Genomic DNA, 17,224 nt, shown 5'->3' on the forward strand with positions numbered 1-17,224 from the left:
CTGGAAACCTGGGTTTTTCATTCCAACTTTCCAATTTTCAAATGTTTTTTAAAAAAATGGAAGCATAAATCAAAACTTAAAACAAATATATATACACATTACTTTTAGGCGGAGAGAGGAAATAAGCTAGAGGGGAAAATGGCAGAAGCTAGAGTTTTTTGTATAGATGTGATGTAAACTTTAAAAATTTATAAAACAAAATTAGATTTTGAAAAAGCAATCATTAAAAACTGAAAGGAAAAAAACGAAGCAAATGGACCTCCTTTTGCATTAGAAATTACATCAAGTGACTTTGAAACCCAGTAATTTGACTCTGCTTCCTAGTAAGATAGACATTAAAGGTTAAAAAACAAAGACAATCAACTTAAATTATTTTTGTTGTCATTTTAGTGTGGCGGTAGCATTATTGTTCTGAAACTGTTCCGTGTCTATGATGCATTAAATCAAATGAGTGGTTATGTTGATGTTATTCAAAACTGGGGAGACATGGAAAAAAAAGTAATAAAATTATAAGACCCACAAAGTTAAATAAAACCTTCCAACCCTAAATTTGAGTTGAAGTATCATGTGGACTCATGATGTACTGTGTCTTAAAACACACCCAGACTCACATGCAACTTACCTCATAGTCCTGCCCACTGAAAGGGCCTAGACACAATAGCCAACTCGAGAAGCTGGAAAAGGCAAGGAAGCAGATTCTGCCCTGGAGTCTCCCTGTCAGCATCATGATTTTAGCTTAGTGAGGACCGTGTCAGATTTCTGGCATACAGAAGTCTTAAATAATAAAGTTGTCTTGTTTAAGCCATGTATTTTGTAGTAATTTGTTACAGCAACCTTAGAAAATATATGCCGGCCATTTGGGATGTATTCTTTCCATAAAACCAAGCCTGAATCCAATCAAGCCTCTTGAATTAGATCAATTTACAGAAAATGCAGTGGACAGAAGAATGTATTATGTGAAACCGTGGAAACATCCCTCAAAATATAAACTCTGAGAAACTCTGTTAGAAAAATGACATTTATTTACCGAAGCGTGTGTACATGTGTGTGTAAGACAGCAAGGAAGAAAAATTGACTTAGGAGATAGATCAGCCACTTGCAGTAGGAAACTTAATTCATGTAAGCAAATAACAGAATTAATAAATATTAATGAAATCTAAACATTGGAAGGGTATTTGATGATAAATCATTGTTTTTTAAGTGTGGTAATGATATGGCTGTGTTTAAACAAAGGTATAATTGAAATACAGGTATAATAAATACAATTGGCAATGAGATAATTGTCGAAAATAGGTAATAGGTACATAGATCATTGCTGTCTATTCTTTCTACTTTTGTATATATTTGCAATTTTCTATAATGAAATATTAGGGAAAATGTTAGCCATTAATTCAATTTCTTAATTTTCTTATGAGCCAAACAAACCAAAAGGCTAGGTTTGACTAACACACTGCCACTTTGAAACATTTGTACAGAGTTGGGAAATAAGGCACTTTCACTTTGACAAAGGAAATTATCCCTTTCTCTCTTCCCACTCATCTACTGTCTCAATTCTTTCTACATGTTTATTGAAAAGGACCTTGTTCTTCTTTGCAAACGAATGACTAAGGGGCATTGCACATTGCTTGAAAGAGTATTTTCTCAGAATAAATGAACAAAGAGGATAATATGCATAGTTGCTTTGGACAGTGCCTCCAACTATTTTATGTATTTGTTTGGATTCCCCCTTATTCCACACCCTCAAAAAAGAAAAACAAAACAAAACAAAAAAAGAGAGGCAATAACTTTGTTTCAATTTTTGACAGCCTGGGGTATTTTGAAGTTTTGGCTAATTGCATTTTCCCTGTTATCTCTGTGTGCCTCTATTTCAGGATGGAATGGGAAATTTGAGAATCACAGAAAAAGGTCTAAAGCTAGAAGGAGACTCAGAATTCTTACAACCTCTCTACGCCAAAGAAATCCAGTCCCGACCAGTAAGTTTTTTTTCGCTGAGAGGAGGAATATATTGTTCCTCCGGAATCTAAATCTGGGGAAATCTATCCTGCTGTCAGAGACTTTAGAGGGTTGGAGAAGGGAGGTGTAATGAAATTAACACGATGTTCAAATCCAAAGTCTTGGGTGTAAACACAGTAGTGGTGTTGCTAAGCCAGTGAGGGTACTCTATATGCCACTTTCTGTTTCTGCCAAATAGAGGGTAATAACCCCTGCCAACCAACTTTACAGGTTGTGCTGCAAATAAGGCAAGAAAATAAATGTTCTATGCAAGTGCAAGTTAGTATTGCTATCATTTTTTAAAAAATGGCCATGTACTTCCAAAATCATCTTTGGAAACACAGAACTAGAATGTGCATTTTTTTAAACTAGGAATTTGAACTATGTGGACAATGTTGATCAAAATCGATTCTATTTCACCTATGGCCTGATATGCTATTTACATAGTCGCTACATGTATGCCCTCTATGTCCAGTACAGCATGAAGCGTTGCATGCATTATAATTATATAATCTAGGTGGGTTGGGAAAGCTATCGTTGCCTCCATTTTACAGATTAAGAAATTGAGGCTCAGAGAAGTCATTTATTCAAAGTCCCATACTTAGCAAATAGCAGGGTGAGTATTTGATCTCAGGAAGTCTCACCGTAAAACTTTTTCTGTTAACCACACTTTCCTACCTAAGTTGATTTTTTTCCTGAAAAAAGTCATAGTAGAATGATTCCTAGGGATCTTGCTTTTATCAACCTATCTCATCAAAATTCATTTTGTTTTTGACGGTTTTTTGTTGTTGATTGTCATTTCTTCATTTTAATTTATTTTTATTTTTATTTTTCTGCTGGGGTTTGGGGATTTACCGGTTAAAAAGTATTGCTGTGCTTGGGATCGAGCTGTGGACATCTGCAAACAAGGAGTACCGTGAAAGTTCCCCCAAATATCGCTTGTATTATGTGCATGGATTAGCATAATTATGAAATTCAGGCAGCTTGGTGGAGTGGTTATTTTTTCTGAATGCCATCTAAACTGCTGAATTATGTTAAATTGAGTATACTTATAGAAGTGCCAACAAGTTGACTTCATGTATTCCATGATATTAAAAGTGTTTTAAATAGTAAATCACTTATCAATCATCTAGTAATTATTTCTAAAACTTAACAATAAATTGTAACACACATGCTTGGGTACCCAGAGTACCGTTAAGCATAGTCTCTGTCTTCAGGAAGCCTCTATCTAAAGGAGTAGTGGGATGAACCTGTAATGAACTGAGTCAGCCCTTGATTATTAATAAATACCTGGTCATGATTCTGCCTTGGACTGAATGAAGACAGTTTCAAGCATTTAATAAATATCTGTTATATACATTGCTCTTGAGCTATATTTAGTTCTGATACCCTTGCCAGTTGTTAAGTTATTGGTTTTAGTTAGTGATTGAACTTTAGATTAACAATACTATCTATATAACTTACTAATTTGGATTGGTTATTTCTCCTTAATAGCAGTGAAAATTTTATTTTATCTTTTCTTAAAGGACTTAGGCTTTCTTGAAGAAACCTAGTAAATATATTTTAGGCTTATTTGTTTTAACACTTTAAAAATGCTAAAACCATAGTTAGGTCAAGGGCCACATTAAAGCAGGCTAACCTTTCTCATCTGTATTAGTAATATTTGCATAAATATATAAATGTGATGATTAGATTACATGTGATTTGAGAGGGCAGATTTTAAGATCGTGGGTTGAATAGTGGCTGTATGTTCAGTAAAAGAGTATGAAATGAGTTTTCTTGGTCTTAAATTTGAATCATATAAAAGAATTGAGAAATGTGTCTTGAAAGACTTAAAAAAAAAAGTGCTTGCTCCTTTGGAAATATGTTAGCATGTCTATCTGAAGATGGACAGTCAGCTGACACCCAGCTCAGAGAAAAAAAATGAAGCTTTGAAGCTTTATTTTCTTTCCTGATAACAAATAATTGTTTTCTAACTAATGAGGAAAAGACATCCAGATATGCATATATAATAAAATCCATCAGTGAAGTCATGGAAGCTCTCCCTGAAACTTATCCCACATTTATCTTCTTTTCTCTATCGCTTGCCATCCCTCCACCGCCCTCTCTCACCTGCACTATTTCAAGAACTTCCTTGTTGGTCTGCTGCCTTCCACTCTAAGCCTCATTATCCATTATCCATTCTTTTGCTGCAGCCAAAGCAATCTTCTAAAAATGCAAGTCAAGTCCTTCCACCCTTTTGCAGAGGATTCTCCGTTGGCTTCCCATAGCCCCTGGAATAAAATTCAGACTCCTCATTAAGACCTATAAAATTCCCCATCAGCCATTTTTCATGGGGATCCTTCTGATCATCTTGGTCTCAGATTAAGTGTCACCTTTTAGAAAGATCTTCATTGACCAAACCTTAATGCAACAGTATTATATAAAATATCACCCCGAGTTTTAATGTATGTTATTATTTCCTATTTAACTATCATTTGACATTCTTTTTTGTTTTTCTGCAAAACCCCCACCCCACACACACACACACGCAAGAATTACATACATTTGGAACAGCAGGGTATTGGCTGGCTTTTCCGTACTGTTTCCTCCAATCCTTAATTCTTGTCTTAGTAGATAGTATATGTTCAATATGTATTTGTGGAATTGAATAAATGAATTCAGTTCACTAAAAATGAGTGTCACTTAAATCTGCCCTAAAGGGTTAAGCACTGTTAACATTTTAGCATATTTTTCCAGACATTTTCCATGAGTATGTATATTTTAAGAAAACCCTACTGTAATACTCTTCTGTCCCTTTTTTCCTTCAAAATATACTAACAGTAGAAATGGGAAAAAACCCCACAAGAAATAAAACAATAAAAAAACAAAAATATACTAAGTACTATTTTTATATTTTAAATGCTTTATTAAGGTATAATTGACATACAATAAGCTGTACATATTTAAAGTGTTCAATTTGATGAGTTTGGCCTATATATGTATGATTGAAACCACCTCCACAGTCACTGTAATAAGCACATCCACTACACCTAAGGGCTTCACCCAGCCCCTTGGTTATCCCTCGCATCCCCCCTCTCCTCCCCACTCCAATCCCCAGGCAACCACTGATTTGTTTTCTGTAACTATGCATATTGCATTTGCTGGAATTTATATAAATGGAAATAGATAGTATGTATAACTAAATAATATTAAAGGTAAGTATCTGTCATTTTATTGAGAATTTTTTTAACCAGCTATTTACTATTCAGTTTTAATAAGAAGAAGGTTTTTTTCCCCCAGCAATTGGTGCATGTTTTGGTTTGATTCAGGCCATAAACCTTTCATACTTCAAAGCACAAAGAAGGAAATGGAGAATTAACATATTAGGTATGGTAATAGAGGTAGAAGTAGTTTCTCTTTGAATTGTCACAAAAAGTGAAAGCAGATATGTTGGATCAAAAAGCTGAAAGACCAATATTAGAAGATCTTGATTTAGTCTATGGGGACCCTTCTTTTGTAATTTCTGGCTACACGAAATTGAGCTTCTAGTAGTAAAGAAGTTGAGGGAAGTAACTCATGGACAGGCAACTGGTAGAATCTGCAACGCTTAATGAATCATAACCTCGAAAATAGTACTTAAATACATTTTAACAGCTTCTGTTTCTGTCATCAGCTTCTTGTTGGTTTTCCCTTATGCACCTGACCAATGCTTGCAGGCCTCTGGAAGGTTCTTCTCTATTGTATCATCTGCAATGTCCTTTCTCTGTAGATCACAGCTTCTTCTTCTATCTTGTGGGGCATCTCCTTCTGCATTTCCCATGTAAAATATATCAATGTCTGGTTGAATGAGATTAGTCAGATACTCTCAGTGAGGACAACTAATTAAGCAATAGTGAATTCATTTTGGTTTTGCATTGCAGTGGTCTGAGAGGAATTGAGATTGGTTAAGTAATGCACACAATGTTCAATACTGTATCTGATTTCATTATTCAAGGTTTCAACTGGGTAAAATCACTACAAATTGATTAGTGCGCTATCAATCACTTAGGAAGATAAGCTAATGAGAAAATGTACATCTCGATAAAATCTTCCATCTGGGAATTGGATGAACGCCCCAGGGCCTTCTAGTTTTGGCCACGTGGATGTGTAGCTCTACTAAGTGATAAAGTATCATGATGCTCAGAAAATAGATTGAGAAGGACGTATAATAAATTAACTCTTCTATCGTGGCATTCAAAGACCCACCTTTGAGATACCACTTGAATGTATTTGCACAGAGATTTGTAAATTTAAGGGCTCTAGAACAGAGAATTCTATATTTGAATCCCTATTTCTGTGTGATGGGCATGTTTATAATGGATAAAAACAACTATAGTTTTTAGCAGGTAGCTGCAAATAAATAAATTGAATTAATAGACGTTAAGAAGAGCTTTACTCACAAATTATCTTTTAGGACAGGAGTGGCAGATTCCCATTCTTTTAGAGAGGCTTCTTGTTCCCATGATGCTGAAACTGGATGTTTTTGTATAATTTAATATGAACTGGCAATGGAAAGGAAACTAGCATTTATCAAGCACTTACTGTGTGCCATTCACGGTGATGACTTCAAATGAAGTGACCCACAACCATGGGAAAGAGATAGAATAAACGCTCCTCAAACTATAATTGAGGTGGGGATAGGGCTCCTAACCCACAGATATTTTGGATTTAGAAGTTCAAGAGACAAGACCATAGCATGAGAAGTTGGAGGAGGGATAAAAAAATTGGTTCAAGTTAAGAGAGTAAAGTAGAAAGCCATTATATAAGGTTTAAGAGCATTTTTATGTGTTTTTAAAAAATATTTGCTCCAAACAAACTCAAATAATCTAAAATCTTCCCATCTACCAAAATCTGCCTACAGAGTTATGAAATTTGCCTAAAGGGGATTTTTAGAGTTTGCTTTTATCAAGAAGCAATATATCACATACTTAAGGAGATGTGCTATATTGTTGAATTTGAGTGACAATTATTGCCACCATTTGCCAGCTGGGGATTTTTGACAAATTTATTAACCTCTGAAAACTGTTTTTTCCATCTGTATAATTGAGGTGATATAAATAACTACCTCATAAGGGTTGTAAATAATGCTTACTAAGTACTCAATATAGAAATTGACATGAAATGAGTACTCCAGAAATGGTAAAACCTACACTTACCTTTTTCTCTCAATAATGATAGCTATCAGTATTAAATTTATCATTATTATCTAGTGCAAATATCACATCTGAAATTTCTTATAGCTTGCATTGCATCCCCCAAGATGTTATATTCAGTTCCTAACCCTTGGTCACATGAATATGACCCCATTTGGAAATAGGATATTTGAAAATGTTATTAGTTAAGATGACACCAAACTGGATTAGGTTGTGCCCTTAATCCAGTATGACTGGTGTATTTCTACACATGTATAAGTTTGGACATGGTCAATAAAATATTGATAGAGAGGGAGACAGCCATGTGACTGAGGCAGAGATTTGAGTTATGCCACAAGCCAAACGACATGAATTGTTGGCTGCTGCCAATCTATAGATGTTACTGGAAGTGTAGCCCTGCCAATGTCTTGATTCAGACTTCTAGCCTTCAGAAATGTGAGACAATAAATTTACGTTGTTTAAGCCAACTAGTGGTACTTTGTTGGGGTAGCCCTAGCAACCTTCCTTGAATCAATGGCAAGGTAGGACAAACATCCTCTGAATGAGTAATCTCTTAGCCTCCATTTAAATATGTTCTTAATGACAAACTCACTACCCTCTGAGAAAACCTACTGCATAATCGGTAGATTTTGTTTTAAATTTCTCTTTTTTTCACTGAGTTATATTCTTCCCGTGTCCAACTCACTTTTTTCTTATTCTTATCCCTGATTTTTTCCATAGCTCTGGAATGCATAGATTACTGGCACAGTCTCCTAAATATAGTTTATCATTATGTGTCAAGTACCTTAAAAATGTTTATACTTTGATCCAATAGTGATATTTCCACTCACTCTATAAAACATGGTAAAGACAAGATATAATAATAACAAAAAATCAAAGCATACATATATACCAATGTTGTATAAATATCAATCTAAGTGTTGGTTCATATAAAAGTATGAACTCAGGATAGAAATTAGATTTGAAGGTTTTTAAGCTGATCAATATTTGTGAGAAAGACCTGCAAATTCTTTGGGCTCTGAGCAAGTCATCCTTACCATGAATTTTAATATCTGGATTTACCATATCTTTGTTTTTGAGAAGGATGGCATTTTCTGAATTCTATTTTGATCTTAGTATCGTGTGAACTGAGGTTTATTTCAGCAGCCTGAATTATTTCTAGGCTGGAGGATGAAAAACTAGGAATTAAATGATAGAGTAGCATTACTACGATGGTAGAGCAACTCCAAGGTTCTATCTCCCACACAGAAGATTTAAAACCAAGCAAAAACTGGCAGAGCCATCTTTCTCAAAGCTGTGGAAATGGCTAAAAAGTTTGGAGTAATAGGGGAAGTACCAAATCAAGAAAAAGGCAACTTAAAATAGTAAACAAACAAACAAACAAAAAAACCCAGAACAATTCAATGTTGCCCTTGCTGGATCTTCCCCACCCTTCCCAAGTACAGTGCAGAGTTGGCCCGTGCTCCCATTGCAAATGACTGGCTTTGGTTCTGGAGGGAACAGAGTACCTTTGTTCAGATAATAGGGTACATATGTGTGTGCTAATCCATCCAATAGCAGCTGAAAGGGTTGAAGTAGGGCATTCATTGTAGGCCAACCATCCCAGCCCACCCCTTTCCATAGAGGTGGCTTTCAGGGCAGCTAGCATGCTGTGGGAGATTAGTCACACTGAAGCTGCCTGTGTCAAAGGACTGGTAGCCATGGGAAATGCATTGTAGTACCTGCGACAAGAAGGAAACACTGTTTCCTTGTGGAAAATGGGATATTCCGTTCTGTGTAAATGGGGGGTATTCCTAGGAACATGAGTATATGCCCAGGACAAAGCATACACTCAGAAAAAACTTGGGAGAACACTATGCTTCCACTGTGAGTTGTTGTTGAACTCACTGTAAGGGGACTAAGCTCTAAAGAAGAGCACTTGAACAGACCAATCTTCAAAGATTGGGAAAGGGGATTTCTTTACTTAATTTGTTGTTGTTGGTTCCTGGCATTTAAGGAATCTTCTATCATAACACTAGCTGGGTACAAGCTTAAGGAAAATATATCTTAGTGACTTAAATTACAGAGCTAATACATTAAAATATCAAAATGTCTAGTGCACAACCAAAATTACAAGACACACAATGAAAAATGAAATGATGTCTCATGTAAAGAAACAAGATAAAGTATTAGAAACCCTCAATGAGAAAGGCTACCCTTAAACATACCAAAGACTTTTAAAATACTATCCTTAAATATGCTTAAAGAGTTAAAGGAAAACATAAAGAATTTTTAAAAATCAAGGAAACAATAGGTGAAAAAAAGAGAATTTCAATAAAGACATAGAAATCATGAAAAGGAACCAAACAGAAATATTGAAGCTGAAGGCTACAATAACTGAAATTTTAAAAATTCCCTAGATGGCTTCAACATCAGTTTGAAGTTGGAAGAAGAATTAATAAACTTGAAGATAAGGTAATTAAAAGTACTCAATCTGAGGAATAGAAAGAATAGACAATTTGTGGGACACAACCAAGCATACCAGTATAAACATCATGAAAGTCTCAAAGGAGAAGAAGGAGAGAAAGGAAAAAAATGGCATTCAAAGAAATAAGGCCTAAAAAGATCCCAAGTATAATGAAAATATACTTCCAAAAACTTGAATGACTTTAAAATGGGATATACCTGAATACAACCACACTGAAACACATTGTGATCAAACTGCAAAACTTAAAGACAAGGAGAGAATCCTGAAAGCCACAAGAGAGAAACAACGTGCCACGTACAATGGAGCCTCAGTAAGATTAAGTGTGAATTATCCATCAAAAATCATGGAGAAAAGAAGGTAGTGAGATAACATATTTAAAGTGCTGAAAGGAAAAAGAAATACAAAGGAAGGATTATGCATTTTGCAAAACTGGTTTTACAAAATTAAAGTGAGAGAATATGACGTTCCCAGATGAAGAAAAGCTAAGAAAGGTTTTTACCATGAGGCTGGCCCTACAGGACATACTGAAGAGAATTTTTCAAGTTGAAAAAAATAGGAGTACTGGACAATAGATCAAGACCATGTGAAAAAAAATAAAGCTCTCTAGTAAAGATCATGACATGGGGAGATATAAATATCAATATTATTGTGCTTTAGGTTTGTAACTACAGTTTTATTTCTTACATGGTCTAAAATGTAAATGCATAAAATTTTTTGTGTTAGGACTCATAATGTATAAAGATATAATTTGAGAGGAATACCATAAAGGTGGTATGAGGAACGAGTCTGGGAACCTAGTGTGCATATGCCATAGAATTTAAGTCAGTATCAAACCAAATGTATTTGCTACATATTTAGGATATTAAATTTAAGCCTCATTTTTGCCACAAAGAAAAAATAATTTTAATGTACAAAAAGGAAATGAGAAGGCAGACTCACTGCAAAAAGATCAGTTAAATACAAACATGCACACTAGTGAAAGAAGAGAGGGACAAAATAATGTGTAAGACTTCAAAAACCAAATAGTAAAATAGTAGAAGAAAGTCCTTCATTATGAATAGTTACTGTTCTAGTTTGCTAGCTGCTGGAATGCAATATACCAGAAACAGAATGGCTTTTAAAAGGGGAATTTAATAAGTTGCTTGTTTAAAGTTCTAAGGCCGAGAAAATGTCCCAGTTAAAACAAGTCTATGGAAATGTCCAATCAAAGGTATCCATCCATACCATCTTTCAAGGTATCTTGAAAGATGCCTTGGTTCAAGAAGGCTGATGAAGTTCAGGGTTTCTCTCTCAAGTGAGAAGGCACATGGTATACACAGTCAGGGCTTTTCTGTCAGCTGGAAGGGCACATGGCAAACATGTCATCATCTGCTAGCTTCTTCTCCTGACTTCTGGTTTCATGAAGCTCCCCGGGAGGCATTATCCTTCATCTCCAAAGGTTGCTGGCTCATGGACTCTGCTTCGTGGTGCTACAGCATTCTCTGTTCTCTCTGAATCTCTCATTCTCCAAAATGTTTCCTCTTTTATGGGACTCCAGAAACTTATCAAGACCCACCCAAATGAGTGGAGACATGTTGTCACCTAATCCATCTTAACAACCATTCTTAATTAAATCACATCTCCAGGGAGATGATCTGATTACAGTTTCAAACATACAGTATTGAATATGGATTATTCTACCTTTATAAAATGGATTTTGATTAAAACATGGCTTTTCTAGGGTACATACATCCTTTTAAACCAACACAGTTACTTTAAATGTAAATGTATTAAACTTTCTACTCAAAAGGCAGAGATTGGCAGAATGGATAAATAAGCATGACTCAACCATAGGTTCTTTATATGACACTCACATTAAATTCAGAGATACAAGTAAGTTAAGAGTGAAATGATGGGGAAAATTCTCAAACAGATGGTAACCAAAAGGAGAGTGGGGATGATATACTAATATCAGACAAAATAAACTTTAAGTCAAAAGCTGTTGAAAGAGACAAAGAAGGACACTATATATTGATAAAGAGGTCAGTGAAACAATGACATAACACTTATAAATACAAATGAACCTAACAACAGAAGCTCAAAATAGGTGAAGCTAAAATGGACAGATTGGAAGGGAGACATAGATGATTTTACCTTAATAGTGAAAGACTTCAAAATACCACTTTCAATAATGGATAGAACATCTAGACAGATGATCAACAGAGGACATGAGCAGTACTATAAATCAGCTAGACCTATCATATATAGAGAATGCTTCAAAAGCAAAATAGACATTTTTTTCTTCAGTGTACAGAGGTCATTGTCTATGATATACCACATGTTGTGTTGCAAAACACGTTTCAATAAATTTAGAAAGATTGAAGTCATAGAAAGTATTTTTTCTGACCACAGTGGAAGACTAGAAATCAATAACAGAAAGAAAACTGAAAAATTGACAAAGATGTGGAAATTTTTGAAGGCATTATTAAACAACCTGTGGGTCAAAGAAGATATCACAAGGAAAAAATATCTTGAGGAAAATGAAAACACAAACATACCAAAATTTATTGGATTCAGCAAAGGCAATACTGAGAGGGAAATTTATAGCCATAAATGTTCATATTAAAAAGTAAGAAAGGTCTCAAATAAGTAACACTAATCTCATACATGGAGGAACCAGAGAAAGAAAAGCCAACCACACAGAAAATGAGAAGAAGGATGAGTGTAATAATGATTAGAGTAAAAAATAAATGAAATAGAGAATAATAAAAAATAGAATCAATATAGCCAAAGTTCGTTCTTTGAAAAGATCAATGTAATTGAAAAACCTTTAGCTAAATTGGCAAAGGACGAAAAGAGAGAGGGGAGATAGAATTATCAAAAATCAGAAATGAAAGAGAGTCATTGCCACTGACATTTTGAAGCTCAAAGGATTATAAATTGATACCATGAAAACTTATACACCAACAAAGTGTATAACCTATGTGAAATGTTCAATGCCTAGAAAAACACAAATTTTACTAATGGGTTCAAGAAGAAATAAAAGATCTCAACACCCAAACCAAGAGATTGACTCAGGAATCAAAAACCTCCAGATGAAAATTCCAGGATCTGATGGCTTCAATGGTGAATTTTACCAAGCATTACAAGATTTATCGTGGATACTGCTCACATTCTTCTAAAAAATTAGAAAGTCATTCTATGAGGCCGGATCACCCTAATACCAAAATCTGATAACGAGTTGCAAGAGACTAAAACTCCCTTATGAATATAGATGCAAAAGCCCTCAACAAAATACTAGTAAACCAAATCTAGCAATTCATTAAAAGGATTATACACCATGACCAATTGGAATTTATCCCAGAAATATGAGGATGGTGCAGCTAAAATCAATCAATCAATCTAATATCCCACATTAATAGAATGAAGGAAAAAACACATGATGATCTGAATTGATGCAGAAAAAGCATTTGAAAGACTCAGCATCAAAAACATTTTTAAAAATTAGAATTAGAAAGGAACTTCTTCAACATAATAGAGGGCATGTATGAAAAACCCACGACTAACAGCATGCTTATTGGTGAAAAACTGAAAGTTTTTCCCCTAAGATCAGGAACAAGACAAAGGTGCTCACTTTTACCACTGTTATTGAACATTGTACTGGAAGTGCTAGCCAGAGCTATTAGCCGAGAAAAAGAAATAAAAGGCATCCAAATGGAAAAGGAGAAAGTGAAAAATTCCTATTTGCAAAATGCTTGATCCTATATACAGAAAATCCTGAAAAGTATGCAAGGGAGTTAGTAGAGCTAATAACTGAATTCAGCCAAATGGCAGAGTGCAGGATCAACACACAGAAGTCAGTGGTGTTTGTTCTTAGCAATGAGTAATCCAAAAAAAGGAAATCAAGAAAACAATACCATTTTCAATAATGACTAAAAGCATATATCTAGGAATAAATTTAGCCTGGAGTGTAAAGGATGTATACATGGAAAATAACACATAATTGCTGAGAAAAATTAAAAACCAAACCAAATGGAAAGAAATCCCATCATGGGTTGGAAGACTTATTATCACTAAGATAACAACACTACCCAAAGTGATCTACAGATTCAATGCATTCCCAATCAAAATTCTAAAAGTCTTCTTCACAGAAATGGATTAGCAAATAATCAAATTCATGTGGAAGAACAAAGAATTCCAAATAGACAAAATCATCTCTAAATGAAAGAACAAAGCTAGGGTACTCATACTTCCCGATTTTAAAATTTATTACAAAGCTATCATAATTTAAATAGCATGCTTTTGGCCAAGGGCAAACATATAGACCAATGAAATAAAATTGGAAGTTAACCCAAATATCTATGACCAAGATGTGTGGCACAAACGTGCCAACCAAGTCCACTCAGTAAGTAAAAATGACTCTTTAACAAATGGTGCTGGAAAATGGAAATCCATATGTAAAAGAATGAAAGTCAAACCCTATCTCTCATAATGCATAACAATTAACTCAAAAAAGATCACCAACCTAGATGTATGAATTGAAACTATAAAACTCTTAGAAGATAACATAGAGAAATATCTTCAGGACCTCATATTAGACAGTGGATTCTTAGACTTACACTAAAAGCATGAGCAACAAAATTTAAAATAAAATGAACTTAATCAAATTAAAAACTTTTGTGTATCTAAGGATATTATCAAGAAAGAAAAGACAATCAACAGAAAGGTAGGAAACACATGGAAACCATATATCTGATAAGGACTTAATATCTAGAATATATAAGAACTACCACAACTCAACAACAAAAAGACCAACAATCCTTTTTAAAAATAGGCAAAGAACTTTAATGGACATTTCTCCAAAGAAAATATGCAAACAGTCACCAAGCGCAAGAAAAGATCCTCAAAATTATTAGCCATTAGGGAAATGCAAACCAGTACCACAATGAGATACCACTTAAAATAACAGAAAATAATAAGTGTGGGCAAGGATGTGGAGAAATGGGAACTGTGGAACATTTTTGGTGGAATAATAAAATGGTGCATCCACTGAGGGAAACATTTTGGGCCTTCCTCAAAAGTTTTTCAAAAAGTTAAAACATAGAGCTACCATTTGACTGAGCAGTCTTCCAAATACATACCCAAAGGAATTGAAAGCAGAACTTGAGCCGATATCTGTACACCAGTGTCAGTAGCAGCACAGTTCACAATAGTTAAAAGCTAGAAGCATTCAGAGTGTCCATCAATAGATAAATGGGTAAACATAATGTGGTATATCCATATAATGGAATATCATTCAGTTGCAAAAAGGAATTAAATTCTCATCCTTGGTATGACATGGATAAACCTTCAAGACATCATATTGAGTGAAATAAGCCAGATGCAAAAGGACAGATATTGTGCGAGTCCACTTATGTGAAGTAATTAGAATATGCAGATTCACAGAGACAGAAACTAGAATACAGGTTACAGTAGTGGGGTGGGATAGAGGGTAGGGTGAGGTAATGGATATTGGGTGCAGGGTTTTGCTTTTGGGTGATGGAAAATTTAGGTAATGGGTGTTGGTGAGGACAGAATAACATTGTGAACATGATGAATCCCACTGAATTGGGTGCTTAGGAGTGGTTTGTGATAAGAGATTTTATGTTGTAAGTATTTTACTAAAATTAATAAAAAGTTGACAGAGACTAAAAAGAAAATGACTATTTACTGTAACGTGATCCTGACTGTATCTAATAGTGCAGGAGAAAATGCTCAAAAAGACATTCCTCATTACCAAGACATTTAAAAAAAACTGGAATATGGACCGTATGCTTTATACTGATATTAGAGTTCTTGATCTTAATAACTTTCCTTGATTTGATTACATAAATGAAAAGCTTTTTCCTTAGGAAATATGCATGGGAGTATGATGTGTTCAAGGAGCAAGAGGTATGTAACCTACTTTGAAATGGTTAGAAAATAGACAGATTGATAGATACAGCAAGTATGACAAAATATTAATAATTGGTAAAACTAAGTATCTGGTTTGGTTAGGTGTCTTATTGGAGTTCTCTTATTGGTTTAATATTATTTTCACAACTGTCTTCCAAGTTTGAAATTATTAAAAAAAAAGATGTTCCTTTAATTTAAAGTAGGGGCACTGTGGCCCAGAAATGAGTTATGCCAGCTAAACTCAGAACTAAAATCCAGGATTCCAGTATTCTGCTCCTTCAGTGCACTGTTTATGTAGCAATTAATTCCCTCTTGACACTGTATTAGTAGGAGATGAATGGCCATTTCCATATCATAAGGAATACCTTTGGAAGATACACTGACTCCCTGAGAAGATGAAAAATTGAAAGTAGTAGGGAAAGGAAACCAGAAAGGAGAGTAGATAATGCAAAAAGACATATTAATTATGGTTAATCTCATCACCAAGATATTTTCTACTTTATAATTTTGTGAGTGTTAAATGAGACAACATAAGTAACATACCTAATAAACTAGTAAGGGTTCTATTGATAGGAAAGCTAAACCTAGAAGTTACAATGGGATCCAGACCACAGGCATAGTTGATTGGCCTTACATGGTATTTCTCGTTGACAGGCGTTTGTTTCTAATATTTAACACCTAAATACTTTATACTTTTAAAAACTCTGTATTCTCTGATTTTCATGGAAGAACAGAAAATCTGACAAAGTTTCCTTTGTTTGTTTGTTTGTTTTTGATACCCCCAAAGGTTGGAGCTGAATAATTGGAAATTTTATTCTTGGTTAGCCATGATTATTGTCTCATACCTAGCCTGCTTAACTCATTTGTGTTATAGGTCCCTGAAGTCCCATGAGCGTGCAGCCCTTGCTTTATAGAGTTGTGAATGTTTATGGAAATATTTCAGGAACTGTTTATAGAATTGTAGTGTCTTGCCCTTGGCCATGCAGGGATGAGGAAATTAGTTTGACTTCTCAAAGTTAATTTTCACTTATCCTCTTTGTTCCTTGCTTCTCATTTGTTAACTCATTTATCCTCGTGTTTGGTAAGAAATCATCAAAAGGTCCAACTCCTATGGATTGATGAAGTCTTATGCAAGCTCAATGGTAGAGGGTAGTGGTGTTAAAGATTCTAGAGGCCAAGGCTATGGCCCACCATGGCCATTCCCCACTCTCAGTTTCTTAAAAAATGTCTCCTTTGTGTGTTTATTCTTCTAATGACTAGAGAGCATGAGCTGGGGGAAAAAGGGAGAAAGGGAAAAGAGAATGTGAAAATTTGGATTCTGCACAAACTGTAAAAAATCCAGAATTGACATGGGATGACAGACACACACCGGTTTTGTCTGAAGAGGCTCCATTGTCAGTTTCATTGCAATGAGCAGGGCCGTGTCTTTGGTTAGTTTAGAAACCAAATGAAGACTGTGGTGGGTTGTCATAGGCAAGCAAAACAGCTTCGACTCCCAGCTGAACATATTGCACACAAAACAGTATTTTCCATGCCACTTGCATGGAACATGAGCATCTTGCTGTCTTTAATTAAGAAGTTAACTGGACCATAAAGTATTGCCCAAGTAAATAAAAGTGATTTGTACTAAGTCAGAGGGGTGCATTAGACATCTTTGCTCACACATAAATTATGGAGA

At 34.9% G+C, this 17,224-nt stretch overlaps 1 protein-coding gene and 1 long non-coding RNA gene across 5 annotated transcripts in view; one reads left to right on the forward strand and one right to left on the reverse strand.

Moving 5' to 3' along the window:
• SGCD (sarcoglycan delta) overlaps positions 1 to 17,224 on the forward strand; it is a 393,007-nt gene that overhangs the window by 153,403 nt on the left and 222,380 nt on the right. For 3 of the 4 annotated variants that reach the window (XM_077137514.1, XM_077137513.1, XM_077137512.1), the window contains exon 3: positions 1,872 to 1,973. The exons of the other annotated variant lie outside the window; for it this stretch is intronic. In XM_077137514.1, the coding sequence (XP_076993629.1) occupies positions 1,872 to 1,973 (102 nt within the window). The remainder of the gene's footprint in view (positions 1 to 1,871; positions 1,974 to 17,224) is intronic. 4 annotated transcript variants of the gene reach the window in all.
• The window catches only part of LOC143664028 (uncharacterized), a 32,917-nt gene that overhangs the window by 7,580 nt on the left and 8,113 nt on the right, over positions 1 to 17,224 (reverse strand). Inside the window, exon 2 of the long non-coding RNA XR_013166279.1 lies at positions 4,105 to 4,265. This is a non-coding gene — a long non-coding RNA (uncharacterized LOC143664028). The remainder of the gene's footprint in view (positions 1 to 4,104; positions 4,266 to 17,224) is intronic.

The sequence above is a fragment of the Tamandua tetradactyla genome, chromosome 20 (genome assembly GCF_023851605.1).
Source record: "Tamandua tetradactyla isolate mTamTet1 chromosome 20, mTamTet1.pri, whole genome shotgun sequence".
Lineage (NCBI taxonomy): Eukaryota > Metazoa > Chordata > Mammalia > Pilosa > Myrmecophagidae > Tamandua > Tamandua tetradactyla.